At 41.5% G+C, this 14,808-nt stretch overlaps 1 protein-coding gene across 3 annotated transcripts in view; it reads right to left on the bottom strand.

Annotated features, from left to right (window-relative positions):
• The window catches only part of EEA1 (early endosome antigen 1), a 75,914-nt gene extending 61,681 nt beyond the window's left edge, over positions 1-14,233 (bottom strand). For 2 of the 3 annotated variants that reach the window (XM_014889159.2, XM_014889145.2), the window contains exon 1: positions 4,559-4,702. In XM_014889159.2, coding sequence (XP_014744645.2) covers positions 4,559-4,582 — 24 coding nt within the window. In that variant the 5' untranslated portion in view covers positions 4,583-4,702. Of the gene's footprint in view, positions 1-4,558; positions 4,703-14,203 lie in introns of those variants that run through there. The other variant, XM_088165053.1, reaches the window with a different exon arrangement.
• Between the last annotated feature and the right edge of the window lie 575 nt (positions 14,234-14,808).

Raw genomic sequence — 14,808 nt, forward strand, 5'->3', positions numbered from 1 at the left:
CTTAGTACAAATGGTTACATTTTCTGGTGAGTGCCATGCGCAGGGAAAGAAGAGCGGGAAGAAAAGAGGTCATTAAGTAACTTTCAAGTTATAGTCTACAGTATCCATTTGCAAAATATACAGAGTAGTAAGAAAAATTAAACTAAAACCTGGAAAAATGTTAAGGAAGCCAAGCTAAAAAATGAAATCAACTTATCTTTCAAGGTTGTAATGCAATTTAAATATCTTTCACCATCCAAATAAAGAATGGAGCATTGAGAATATCTTTTTTTTGATGATCATTGCATCATCAAATTAGTTCACACACAGTTATGCTGTGCTCACGTACCACTGTGGTATCACATTCCACTAAAAAAAAGAACCACAACACATCGAACAATCTGGACCTTGTGATCTACGAAAGAACTCAGAATGATGTCCTTTGTTTTCAGATGGCCTATACAGGGAAGCAAATAAATGACTTACTAATCCCAGAGAAAAAGAAAATTTCCACACAGGCTTCTGTGTATGTACAATTACAAAATTAACATTTGACATCTGAAGGCATACCCAGAGTTGAAAGACTAATGCAAAGCTAGTCTTTGATCCAGCATACTTCTCTCCTAATTGTCAATTACATTTGTTTACTTTGCAGAGTAGACGTTTCTACTGCTAGCCCTAGAGTTGTAGAAGTAATATGCTAAACTTCATAATGCCGTTCTCTGTGTTTTCTCAAAAGTGCAAGCTAATATAAACAAACATCAGTAACAACGAAAAGGATGACAATGATTGCAGCTTGTTTTCTGAAAAGGAATTGAAAATTATATAATGAATGAGTTGAGTTAATGCTTTAAGATGAGGGAGTATAAATATGGACCACTACTGTGTCATTTTTAAATCGTCTTTTATGTGTCTACAGCTACATTCCTTTCAGTCAGAATACTCTTTTCAGCAATTTTAAATTCAGAATAAATTAAAACCTCTGGAAGAAAATATGTAAAGCCTTGAGAAAATGTGAAAAAAATACAGTAGACTTAGCAGTTTTACCAGCACAGATTTAAATACTACTACTACGGGTACTACTACAACCATTAAAAGGTCCCGAAGCAACAAACAAGCCACAAAAGTGAGAAGGTAAGAGGGCCAAAGCCCTTCTTGCCAAAGAACTCTCAGTGCTAGGAACGGTATTTTGCCATACAGAACAGTAACACCATTTATTTCTAAAGCAGTGTGATGCCACTTTATGACTCTGTAAAATGAAATGACCCCTGACTTTAGAGGGCATAAAAGTTTTCTTTCTCATCATGCCATCAGTTTCACACAAGCACACTTTGTGCCCTGGAAGAGGCACGCATGCTCCCTTTGACTCCTGAGGAGAGGGCAGAGGCACAGCTGCAGTTCAGCATCTATCTAAGTAAATATGCTATCTAGAGAGCCCTGCACATATAAATGTGAAAAGTGTAAGTCAGGCATGAGATGCAATGATTTCAGACAGGTAAATATCTCCATGCCTGAGCCTGAGTAAGAGAAAAGGCGATTGTACTACCTGAACTACAGAAATGCCTGCAAAGCCCTGTTCTCCCACAGACACTAAGATCTCAAGACCAAAAACTCAAGAATTAGTTAGAAACAGAAAGCAATAGAGAAGCACAGAGAGCACCCAAACACAGCACAGTAGTCAACAGTTGTAGACATTCAGTTAAAGACAAATAATGGACAAAAACTAATGCAAATAGTAGTTACACTGGTCCAATGGATGAGTTGTCCACTAAAAAATCATGAGCAATGGGAATAAGGCTCAGAAGGAAGTCAAAGTAATCAGCTTTCTACCAGCTGAAAATAAATGTCTCCTCCTTGCAAATACAAGAAATAAGCTCTGCTTTCACAGGCCAGAGGCAACTGCCACTGTCCCACAAGTAGATTAACAATGGAGAGATGACACAATGCCCACAAAGGGCATCAAAGTTGAAGACAATAAAGAAAAGACTGCTCTCCAAGGAATCCGCTGACAAAAACCAAACTATTTGAGCAGGAAAGTTGCGTCTTGGACATTCCATACAGATGCCTTTTGGGAAAAACTGCCTTTTTCTAGATCAGCATGATGAACAATGCACAAAACCAGGAAGTGGCAACAACGTATAAATGGGGGTTTTATGGTGCAAACACACAAAACAGGTGGATCTCTGAGATGCCATGCTGAAAACACACATAAAATTTAGAAACTTGTAAAAAAATTCAGAAGCTTGCAGGGAAAGGATGTAAAATGAGGAGCTAGTTGAAGATAGCATGGAGATACTAACCTCAAAAACAATGTAAGTAATGTTCAGTATATAATACTTTCTACTTTGAAAATATGTTATTCAAAGCCACGGTGAAGATGCTCTTAGAAATTACAACTGTGGAAGAAATAAAAAGGTGATCAAGGTAGAGAAGTAGTATAAAAAAGAAACATCTAATGTTTTGAAACTTTAGGAATCAGAAACTATAAACCATATATCTCTAGCTGTTGTCTGCCTCCTTTGCAGCTTGTCAGCTAGCTGAGTTACAACAAAAAGGAATGCAATAAATAATCCCTTTTTCAAAAAATACACTTTTATAACTCAAGTTATATCGCCATTAATGACTAGACTAGCTCTCTGGCTAGAAAGGGTGGCATCACCTACAATCATATAAAAAAACCCAAATAGATGTGCAAGAAGCTATGTTTCAGTGACAGAAAGGCAGGGGGGTTTTTTGCCAGCTATATAAATGATGGCCAATAAAAGGGTCAACAGGAGGTTTCTTATCCTTCAAATTACTGCACAAGACACATGAAAGATATTAATAACTATGCTCTTTATTAAAATATCTGACATAAACCTAAGGTTCATATTTAATACTAAAGTGCAGCAGAAGTATTTTTCACAGTTTGCCAAGTGACTTTTCACACCTGCCAGAGTGCAAGTCAAAATGGTATGTATGTATGAGGTTGTGCATGCAATCACTGCTTTTACAAAATGCCTAAAGCCCCTTTTAGTATGAGGTGAATTTTTAAAAGCATAATTATTTTCAGCAATTAAAAGGTCAACACCTTCAAAAATCTTGGCATTTCTAATTTATAGGCAGGAAGAAGTCTGTTTCACCTTTCTTGATAATAAGCCCTCCTGTAATCCTGTAATTTTCAGGAGCAACTGGAGAACAACTATTTGCTCAATCTTTCAGGAAAAGATGTCTGTTTCTCCCATTGAAACTTTTGCACTCACTTTAGATTTTTATTACATGTGTTTAACTGAATTCATACTTAGGGGCAAATATCATTTGGCACTGTATGAAGCTTTTTCCTCTCTCATAGAAGCCTTCCTTGATGGCCTAGTATTTCTCAGAATCAATAAACACTCAGTTAACTGCTGCCAATAATTAATTAGGTCCGAACTAAGTTTTCCTGCTTGTTAGCAGAGCTTCCCATCAAGCTTCAGGAAGGAAGTTCTTCCTTGTAAACACGAAGCTCCAAATAGACCAAGACTCTTCACCTGCACAGGGTCTGTGACCGAAAAATAACCTGAGGCATGTTTTACACTGAAAAAGTCGGTGGTATACTTAATTTATTTCCCCTAACTCTCATTCTTGTAGCAACACTTCTTTGCTTGGCAGATAAGGAGAGCAAGCCAGTGTTTCCAATAAAATACTCTTTGGCAGAGGTGTTATATAGACAGCACGCTTTGGAAGGAACAGCAGATAAAACGGGGAGGGCAGCTGGTCTTCTCTCTATCCGTGAGCGCCTCCTGCGTGACACCGACACCGCTCTCTTGCGGTGCGGGATCTGGAGCGCTGCCTGCCCACCGCCGGCGTGACTCAACCCTTTTCGGTGCATCGCCCCGCCGAGCGCCCGCAGCTGCCACCGAGCCGCACGCCAGCCGCAAGGCGACTTGCACCGGCGCGGGGCATCTGGCCAAGCCAGAAGGGTTTCATAAACGGGTGTCACAACTTGGCTTTCCAAGCCCGGCAGAGCTGCCGGAAAAGCCGGTTCCTAAAACACGGGAGGCGGCCGGACGGTGGCTGCCGGGCTGGCTCTCTAAGAGCCTGCTACCTGCCAGCCCCTGAGGAAATCATCGCAGGTCCCGGCGGCGGCTCTCCTCAGGCCGGGCTTCCCTTTATCTTGCCCTAGGCGCGGGCACCCGCAGCCGCCGCGACGGGCGCAGGCGGCGGGCGGAGACGCCGCCGCGCTACGGAAAGGAGCCACGCCGGCCAGGGCCGCCCCTCGCCCCTCCGACAGGCCCGGCCGCGGGAACCGCCCGCCGCCAGCACCTCCGCCCAGCCCGGGGGACGGCACCGCCCTCAGCCGGGACAGTGGGCTCGGCCCGTCCCGTCCCGTCGGGGCTCGGGCCGTCCCCCGGCGAGAAGGCGGGGGCGGACAAACTCACGGCCTCCGGAGCCGCGACGGCCCTAACCCGTACCCTGAGCCAGAGGACGGGCCGGACAGAGCCGGCGACTCCGGCTCCGCCGCGGGAGCGCAGCTCCGCGGCCGGCCGGCACCAGGAAGCGGCACCGGCACGACACCGGCACGCCGCCCTCGCCGCTGGGGCGGGTCTCGCTGCCTTACCCGCTGCAGAATCCGCCTGAACATGGTGGTAGAGCGCGGATGCCGCTGGGCGGCCGCGGCCAGGCCGAAGGGAAGCCGCGGGGCCCCGCACAGCGCCGCCCCCGCCCCGCAGGAGCCCGGTGCGGCCCGCTCGCCCCGTGACAGCCGCCGCGGCCGGGGAGGCGGGGCAGCCGCGCTCCGCCCCAGGGAGGGGCGGGTCCCACGGGGAAGGGGCAGTGGCCACCGCCCGGCCGCGAGGAGCAGGGGAGGCAAAATGGGGTAGAAGTGCGGAGTGTGCCGGGCCGGCGGAGGCTGCTCCCGGGACGGGAGGGAGTCTGCGCCCCGATCGCTCTCGGTCTGTCCCTGTGTTGTGCCCGGGGTCTCTGCCGCCCTTGAGGCGTCCTGGCTGCTGAGGGCAGGGCGGGGGAGAACAGAGGGCGGCGGTGTCCCGGCCCTCGGCCCTTCTCCCCTCGGGGGACTGCCCCAGGCTCCCGACAGCTGCGGGCCTCTTGCTATTGCAACCAATCTGGCATCGGGCGGGAGAAGGAAAAGGAGGTTGCGGCTGAGGGCTCACTGAAGGAGGCAAAGCGCAAATGCAGCTCGTCTTACTTTGTTACTCGTGCGGCACTGAAAGTACGGAGAAATGCGCGTTCAGTGAGGATTGTTGCAGCAAACTTGTTTGGATAATTAACCGGAAATTTAATGCTGACGAAGCAGCTCCTTGCTTCAAGCCCTCAGCTGAAAAGATGACATGTGGCATGACCCATTAGGTGTTTTTTAAATATCAGAAAATAACATCTTACTCACACAAACACATATCTTTAAAAAAATAAAAGATACAACCCAAAAAGCATCTCTTTGAAAGGAATGAGAAGGAGGTGTCTTTACAAACAAACTGTGGGCCTGATGGTAGATAAGGCCAGATACGGAGTGGTAAAAGAAGCAATAGGGAGAATCATCAGTTCCATAGGAATTCCATTAATTGACACAGACTGTTACTCACTCAAGACTGTGCTAAATCTCTGGATTTAGAGAAAAAGAACAGAGACAGGAAAAAGAAAAATGGGGGGAGGGGGCTATACATTAGAAGGGGGTCTTAGGTATTAGGTGTTTCGGGGAGTCCGTACCTCTCAATGTACCTCAGCCAATGTGGAAAGAGAGGGAAAATGTGGCCAGGAAATCAGGATAAAAAGGAGGGACTGTATTCCCTAAAATTTTGAGAGACCCCATTGGGAATGCTCCATGACCTCTCCCTTCATGCAAATAAAGTTACAGGACTCCTCTGTCTCATTTTTTCACATAAACCTCTGGCGTTTGTGGATTAATTTTCCTGACAAGTTTAACTGAGAAGTAACCAGAATCTTTAGGCAAAAACCCACATCAGACGTGGCAGAAGAGTTGCTGGAATGCATGTATCCTCTAGAATACGTAATTCAACAAGTTACAGCTCCCTGTTCTATCCAAAAGCTGCAATTTCCACATTTTAGATGCCAGACATAGGGTCACAAGTAAATAATAAACTTGGTCAATGACTAATTGTGTCGACTAGAACAAATATCACAGCAGAGCACCAGTCGTGCTATAAAGATCAAAAACATTTTTCTACCCAGAAGCTGACATTTCTAAGTACTCTAAAATCCTCACACATTGCGTGAGTTGTGAGCACATGACCAGAGGAATTTGGCTGCCGCAGCTGGAGCCTTGAAGCATGGCAGCGTTATGTGACTGGACTCAGTTTGTTCCAGCAACAGGTTCCAATGTGTTTCACGTTAATGTCATTGGATCCACAACTGAGGCACATTAAGAGCACACACACACACTTGGTAATGGCTTCAGCTGATGAGTGGTGACTTGGCAGTTAGTTTTTTTTCTGAATTTTGTACTTGGGATTAATAATGGGAATAAGACTGGTTTTGTACAGCTGTACAGATCTTTAAATATTTAGGCAGACCACAGATACTTACTCTGAATCTAAACAGAAATGACTGCAAGTTTTACAGATATTTCAACAAGAGTGAGAGCATACGCAACAAACTGCTGGAGTGCTTAATTTGCCAGACCCAAGCAACATGACCAGCCCATCTTTGTAGAATAGTTTTTACTTTCCTAGGTTAGCAATTCCTTAGTGCTCAGAGGAAGATGATAGTGATTTGAGGACACTAGTTAAAACTCTTATATCAGAGGAGGCTTTTCTTATCAAGACTTGAAAGGAAATACATGATCCTTTCCTTGCATGGATGTTAGAACACATGCATCTGTCTCCCTGTCCAAGCATCATTCCCTCAGTAACTTGTTCATCTATGGGCCGATTTCAAATACAACAGAGTCAGATAAGGCTCAAAGATGCTAAGTTCCTACAAATTTAAATAGGTAGCCAGGGAGAGGAGAGTCCCTATTGAATCATGGCTGTAAGGAAAGATTGCAGCGTGGCTGCTTTTATGTACCAGAAAATCTACATAAAAACTCACCCTTGCAGCAGAGATCTAGGGGAAAATCATCTGTCCCATTTCTAGTGGAAGTCCTTGGTTTTAATTATTGTTTGTATAGTAATGTCTATGAATTCATATCATGTGCCCTCCTAAAATTCAATAGAATTTTCAGCTGTTGATAAATAAGCTGTGTCTTCAGGCATGGGAGCTGTAAACTTTCATTTCATCCAAGTTCATAAATTCTCTTAAGGGTTTGGTGACACAACGGTTAGAAGATGCCTTTCTAAAGAGTCACTTGTTGGTAGAAAGTCTCAGAACACAATCACAGCAAAGATTTTTCCAAAAGCAGCTGGGAACAGGTACCTTATCCTTTAAACAGAAGCTGAAGCCTGAGAGTCTGAACTACAACAACCTCTTGCAGCCTCTGTCAAAGCCAGCATTTTTTAATTTCAGTACAGAACTGAAATCAGTCTTTGGACTGTACAAGCAGTTTTCAGGATGGCCCAGTGTGCACTAGCACTTCTCAGATCTTCCAATAGATAACTGCAGGGTTTTGTTGGGAATTTGGGGAGTTTTTCTTTATTTTTAATGGCTATGCATATAGTCAAATAAAAAGCAATGATGTCTGGGCCATGGCTCACAAGAATTGGTGTTCACACAGTCTTCTACCTCAATTGAGGGCTACAAGGAACCACTGTCATTTGGTAGAAAATGGCAAAGAAGACATGTGGTATATGCACAGTACATATGCTTGCTTACACTAACAGCCTACAAGTTTCTGGGCTATTTATTGTCCTACATGTTTTCAGTGTTTATATAGATGACTATTTTCAGTCATGTAAAATTCCTGACCTCAAAATCACTTGGTCACAAGCTCCTTTGGTTCATGATGTACTGCACAAGACAAGATGTTGTTTCTAAGTATCCTACTTATAAAAGGTATCAGCCTCTGGTTGGTTTTCTTTTTCCTAGCTCTTTAACTGTACACTTTTGACTGTCACTGTGTGTTGTTCCATATACTATCAGTAAGTAACTTTCAAATTTACCCACATCTTTTTCTGAAGCTCTCTCCTTTCAAGCTGAGGTCTATGAAACTCAGTTGAACACAGATTGTTTAAAAGATATGGTTCAGTTTACATGGTGATATTTGGTCAAAGGTTGGACTTAATGATCTTGCAGGTCTTTACAAACTTCAATGACACTATGAAAGGTGTATGACAAAATTTGGAAGATTTATGAAGTGCCGATTTGGACAAAAATGTATTTTCAGCTGAAGGCAGGGCTATTTACCAGCACATAGAGTAGTTTTAGTCTATGCTTGAACTAATCACCAATAGTTCCTGACCCATTCCCTTCTCACTACAGAGAAAAATAACAGCTCTCCAATTCTTCACTCATGGTACTGAAGAGGTTAGCCAGAGTACTTCTCCCTGCATGTATTAGAGTGTGTTTGCTCAGCTGCTTTAGAACCTGTCTGGCTCTGTGGTGATGTCTCTAACAAAGAGCTGGCGACTCGAGGCCGGTTCCTGTGCTACAGAGAGCCTCTTTCAAGTCAGTGCAATTACTTGCATGAGTAATGAGAGTGTGTACTAATAAAGGTTGCACAGCCAACATTAATACCAAATACAAGAGCTCCAAATAATGACTTCATTCTAGTATTACAGAATCTGAATGTTGTAAAATTTGCACAGCTCTCCCTAAGAAACCCCAGTTAGGGGCAGAATTATCTCTATTATCAACAAAAAAAATTGCTCTTGTCACCGACTTCTTTTCCATCCATCTCAATACTGAATCCCTGTGTAGCATATGTCATGTAACTTTGCTACTGTAGCTGGACAGACAGGCACTGGAACTAGAGAAAGCCCAGCAGCATGCAAGGGAACTGAAGTCATAAATATGTAAAAGTTTGTGTAAAAAATAAGCCCCATATTAATATAACCAAAATCTGACATGGAGAAGATCTGCTGCTGAGTCATGCAGAGCAGTCTTTGCCAAATGCCTCAGCTAAGAAATTATTCTGCTTCAAGCTGAAAGCCTGACACAAAAGAAATATTTTAAAATTCCACCATAAAAAGCTGCGCTGATACCATGTCCATTCTGATCCCATTAGTCCAGAGAGGTTAAGAATTGTTGGCAATTTGCCTAGGTACTTTCCAGTAAATGGCACAGAAAATGGGTGAAAAGGAACAAGAAAGGGGCTTTGTGGAATTTCACTGCAGAGTAAAATTAAAATATATTGAATAACAGATTCTTTGGGGTTACTTATCTGTTCATATTGGCATGTGCTAATATACGTATGTAGTTTCTCTTTCCCTCCTCTTAGACACAAAGTTATTCATCTCCATCAGTCTAGGCATGTTTGAGACTATTTCAAAGATTTTTAAGCAAAATGCTTTAAATGCCAAATGAAAGAAGTAAGAGAAGTAGTGATCATTTGCATGTCAGTATTAATGGTTATTAAAATGAACCTTAGTAGGACTTTCCTAGTTGCAGCAGAAACATTAGATGAATTTTCAGTGAATGAAGATTAATGTTTGAAGATTTAATGATAACAGCTAGGGGCATAATTTTTATCACCCTTCTGCATAACTGCAAAAAATGCTGAAGGTCTGACATGGGTTGTTTTTATTCCAACATAGATCCAACCAAGTGCAACAACAAGCTTTTGCTTGTTGTTGTTATTTTGGTTGGTTGGTTGTTTTTTTTAAAAAATAGGAATGTCCATACAGCACTGATTCAAACTCTGTCCTCTCTCTCTGAACATTAATGCACTATTTGTTCATGGCCTTGTATGTAAGTAGATGCAATAAATGTTAGCTTTATTGAGAGTCACTGTGTACACGTGTTGCATCAGCAATTCAGTTAAACATTTTTAAATTACCAGAATACAGGCTGCTAAATAAAGAGCCTGAATTTTAACTATAAAAGGAGGTTAACAGGCTTTCTTAAAACAGTAAACAAATAGACCCATAGCATTACACTACAGGCTTTCTTAAAACAGTAAACAAATAGACCCATAGCATTACACTAATCACATAATGCTTAATGGTATCTGTAATTGTAAAGTTGACCTCTCAAAGTCATCTATATTTGTATTTTAATGTCTGCTGCATCTAGGAATCAAAATGCTATTTTTAAGGTGTATATATAAATGAACACTACTAAATGCTGGCTGGCAAGCCGTTGTTTTTCTTGCAGTACTAGCCAAACCTGTCTATGTAGCAATTGTAGTAATGATTTAGACTGTTCTCACTAAAAAATTTAAGAGTAGGACCTTTCACTCATCTTCTTCTGGTATAGAGCAGGTACATTTGCTTCAGTATTTCATAAAATACTGAAGCAAAAAAACCCCAAACCATCTAATTTATTAATGGAAAATAAAATGCATATACCAAGGCCTAGGGCAAAGAGGCAGTGGGTATCAGTGAAGGAAAAAGTAACAAATGCATTTCCTGTGGCATGATGAAATACCACGTGGTTACACAGTTATCAAGGATCAACCCTTCAACAGCTGAGGCTCCTTTCCATTAATGCCAGCTAGATGCATTACTGGGTCAACAAACAATACAGATTTATTCTGAAACAAATACACATGCATCATTGAATTTCTGTATCATCTGAGCTAAGAAGAGTGTGGGTTATAATGTTAAAGCAGTTTTATACTTTCAGTTGACTGCAAGTTAATTGCAGGCAAAAATCTTCCACATCAAATCTATTATAAAACTGGCCAGAAGAAAGTAATTGCTTTAAAACAATGTTAATACATTTTGTTAGGTAGAATAAATTTGCACAACACCTGGAATTTTGCTATTTGTGCTGGTAACTTTTCTGATCTCCAGCTAAGTACTTTGAAGTCTGATTTGCCAAGCCATGTAACCCTAGCCTGGCCTCTATACCTCTCTTTTCTTAGATGATTGTTAGCTGTAATGGTCATACTAGTGATGTATCTGCTCAAAAAATAAATATTCACTCCTTACTTCCAGCTTGGCAATGAAATGGCTCCCCCAAAACTGGATATATATTGTGGAAGGTTTTAGTAAGGGCCGTCTCTGTCTCAAAATTTTTAAAACCAAAGAAGCAAGAAAAGCATCACATAAATTTTTTATTTAAGATTACAAAACCAAATAAAATCATCCAACCTAAAAAATGTCTCAGCAGTGGTTTAACTACCTGGCTAGAAGTGTTTAGTGCACCAAAATCTCTTTATGAATTTGCCAGGTAATTTGAATGATCAAGAAATGGAAAATCAAGTGTATTCTTTGAAGTTAGGGCATTTTATTAATATTAGACATTTCTGATCAAATATAGAGATTTTCCATAGGGAATAATAAAGCCCTTTTTTTGGCAAACAGTTGGACAATACTGATTTGTATGAAAATCTTTAATTTTTAAGCTTGTGTAATGTATTCCTGGATTCTGGCAATATAGTTGCAAAAATATAATGGTAAAAATGTCCTCTCTCTTTAGGAAGGAGATGAGGGTCATCTACTGCTACATCATTTCTCAGCTGCCCAGCAATATTACATCCACAATAATTTCTACCGGACATCTGTTTTGTTGCCTGGCCCAAAGTAGAAAAAGAATTGAGGAGGTATTCAGTGTTTCACGACATTGAAAGAAATCTCCCAATACTGACCATTGGACCCTTGGCTCTTTTGCACACAGTCGGACCTAACCTCAGTGAGGTTTTTAAATCAATATTCCAGTCTACACTAAGGAAAGAGAAAACTCATTACACATGGTTCATGACTGAGCAGAACATTTTTGGTCATCCTGACTTTTGATTCTCATTGAGGACTAGTATTCCTGTTAGGTAGAAGCACAGCTGGGGGCTCTGTTTACACGGAAAGCATGTGGGCGTTGCTGTCAGAGAGGTATATGAGACCATAACCATAGACACGGCTGAGAGTGGGAACCAGTGGGAATCCTCCAGATTCACAATGCAATGGCCTGCCTCTGCAATCCTCCTTTCACAAGGAGACCTGAGACTTAGAAATACATGCAAAAAGAAAGGGAAAAGATGAATTGAGAGTCACAATCTTATACTTTAAATATTGGGATACTAGATATGGAGTTATCTCGGTCTCACTGAGGCTTTGCAAGGAAGAGTCATAAAAGAGAAAGGGGTTTTATGAAGTGGTGGGCAATTAGTAGCAATAAGCTATGTACTGAAGTGATCCAAGAAGCTTATCTCTTTAAAGGTTCCTTAGGTGTTAAGTACTATTTTTATAAATGTAAGAAACAGCAGATAATAAAAGGTGCTCTCAGATCCAAGCAAAAATTGATGCTGAATGAGGTTATTAAACTGAAATATATTTTAAGAGTGTTAAAGAGAGTTCAAACTGAAGTCACATTCAGAAGTTCAAATTGCTGTTTCTTGTGAGGTTTCGGGGGACTTCCGGGTGCCTCCTGTGTACCCACACTGTCGGGCTAGTTCTTCTTTTGTTTAAAAAGCGAAGCAGCTAATAGTTGCTATAAAGTTATTTATTGCAGAAGCACATCAGTCTCAAAAGCAAGAACAAAGCAAAGCAAAGCAATGGCATAAAGCAATGGCAAAGCTGCAGTGGCAAAATGCACATGGCATAAAGCCATGGCATAGAGCACCAGCTCTCCCTGATGCATGTTCTTTTACAAAACTTTCCAACTAGCTAAGACAAAAACTTACTGACTCCAACAATTTCTTATTAAAGATGTTGGTTTCCTGATACCTGCTACTCACAAAGAACAAGTGCTGGCTACTGTATCTCTGCATTGCAAAAACTGTTACAGATGATTATAGCAGGTCTGTCCACTTTCAGCTGTCAAAGCCTAGGCTATTTCCTACGAAGACAAAACTATGTAAAGACTAGAATTTTAGAATTTTATACAGTTACTATTTGCTTCTCACAGATCTTTTAGGATCCTTTAAACTCCATCCAGAGGATGGAGTGATTTGAGCTCTACAAGTTATACTCCTCTGCATCTGTAGGGTCAACACACAAAAAGTGAGCTCCCGCCCACAGCCTGTGATGGCTGGGGGAGTCTCTGGAGCTATCCCCTTGCAAGGCTCACTCTAAATCTCTGCCTTCACTGAATCCTTCCTTGAAGATGCCAAATGCAGTTTTGCTAGGGTCTTTAGCATGCCCTTCTTCTCAAATATCTTCTTGTCTGTTCTTTCCTTGTGATACCACTGGGAACATCTTCTTCCTCCACAATGGTTCCGTGTCATTCTCTAAGAGCTGACCTGACACAGGGACAAATCTCAAGGGCTGTTACCCCATGGAGCAGGCTTCTATCAAGTGACCACAGTCATCAAGCAGTGCACCAGGGGGGCAAGATTCTGCCTCAAAATAAATCCCATTTCTTTGCCATACATCAAAGGATATTTTTAAGAGCCTACAGCTGATGGCAATACTTTTCCCAACAATGACAGCCCAAGAAACAAAAAGCTACTTATCTGGTGCTAGGCAAAGATGCTGAAAGAAAACTATTATCATACATTATTTTACATAACCTTTGCTCCCAGCTACAGTCAGACATGATGAAGTCTTGTAAAGCATGTTGTTTCAGTATCATTACACAGTTAATCACTAGTTGGGTGCCTTTTTACCCCTCTTACCCTTGCCTCCTAAGTGTCTGCTCACAGCAGAGGTTGGCTCCATTTTCCAGAAGCTAAGGAAAACTATGGGGGAGAGCAGAGGAACTACTGACCAGCAATATTTGATGTAGTGTCATGGAGGAGCACATGGGAAAGCTCTCTGTTCAGAATGAATGAGAAAGGTTATTTAGGGGAAATAACAAAAAAAATTGGAAACAACAAACATGCTTCAATCACTCACTACCAGAACTGTCCCTACACGTCTTACTCCTCATCCTCCATGGAGACCCTGTAGCTTCTTCTGCTTTTGTGGAGGAATGAACAAGTGACTGATTCAATTAAGTAAGTTGGATGTAATAATAGAATACAGCCATATTATACTCATATAATAGATATACAAACATAGAAAGACTGATTTAAGAGGGTAGAGATTGTCATAACTACGGCACCCTGCATCAGCTGAAAACTTTACAATTTGGCATTAATAATAATCTTTCACCCTAGTATTTTTCATGCAGTTAATACACAAGTATCAGTATATCTGTCTACATTTAAAATAGCTACAGATACTTTTTTCCCATGTCACATTGAAAACATTTTATCTATTCATTTTTCTCTGCTTTTAGCAATTCCAAGTAAACAAGAGAATTTATTTCTTACCTCAGTCCCATTCATTCTCTTTCCAGGAAGCTGTCAAGAGCCTTCAAACTTAATCTTACAACTTATTTTTTCCTTTCCTTTTCCTTATATTTCACTGTTCTGTTGACATACTCCTATGCTTATAAACAAGGGTGAACTGCTGTATGCATGGCATGTCCAACACCACTACAGAGCTACAGGCAAAATGAGAGGTGGGCTTCCTCCTGCCCACTGCTACAAGTCAGTTGCCTACCACGAATCCTTCTCTTTGTTAATTTTGGTGTAAAGGTCAGGCCAAATCCATCTGCAAAACAGTGATTTCTAGAATAATATAAAACTAAGAAATCTACCATTTTTCCAAATTATAGCTATACTCGGAAGATGTGAAGAATAAGATGCAGAGGGCTCCTACAATTATCTAAAAATCTACTAAAGTTTTTCTGGGCTTGCCACAGCACAAAGGCTGTGAGTCACAACTCCCAAGGCTTCCACTTAACAACTAAAAGGGAGAAATGATCAATAACATTTTTCTCAGTGAGTGATTAAGACTGCTTTTAACAATGCAGTCATGCATGCTATGTACTAAAAGGGATGATTCATTAGTTACTTGGAAGAGGAGCATCTTC

This window comes from Sturnus vulgaris, chromosome 5 (genome assembly GCF_052056855.1).
Source record: "Sturnus vulgaris isolate bStuVul1 chromosome 5, bStuVul1.hap1, whole genome shotgun sequence".
NCBI classification, from domain to species: domain Eukaryota; kingdom Metazoa; phylum Chordata; class Aves; order Passeriformes; family Sturnidae; genus Sturnus; species Sturnus vulgaris.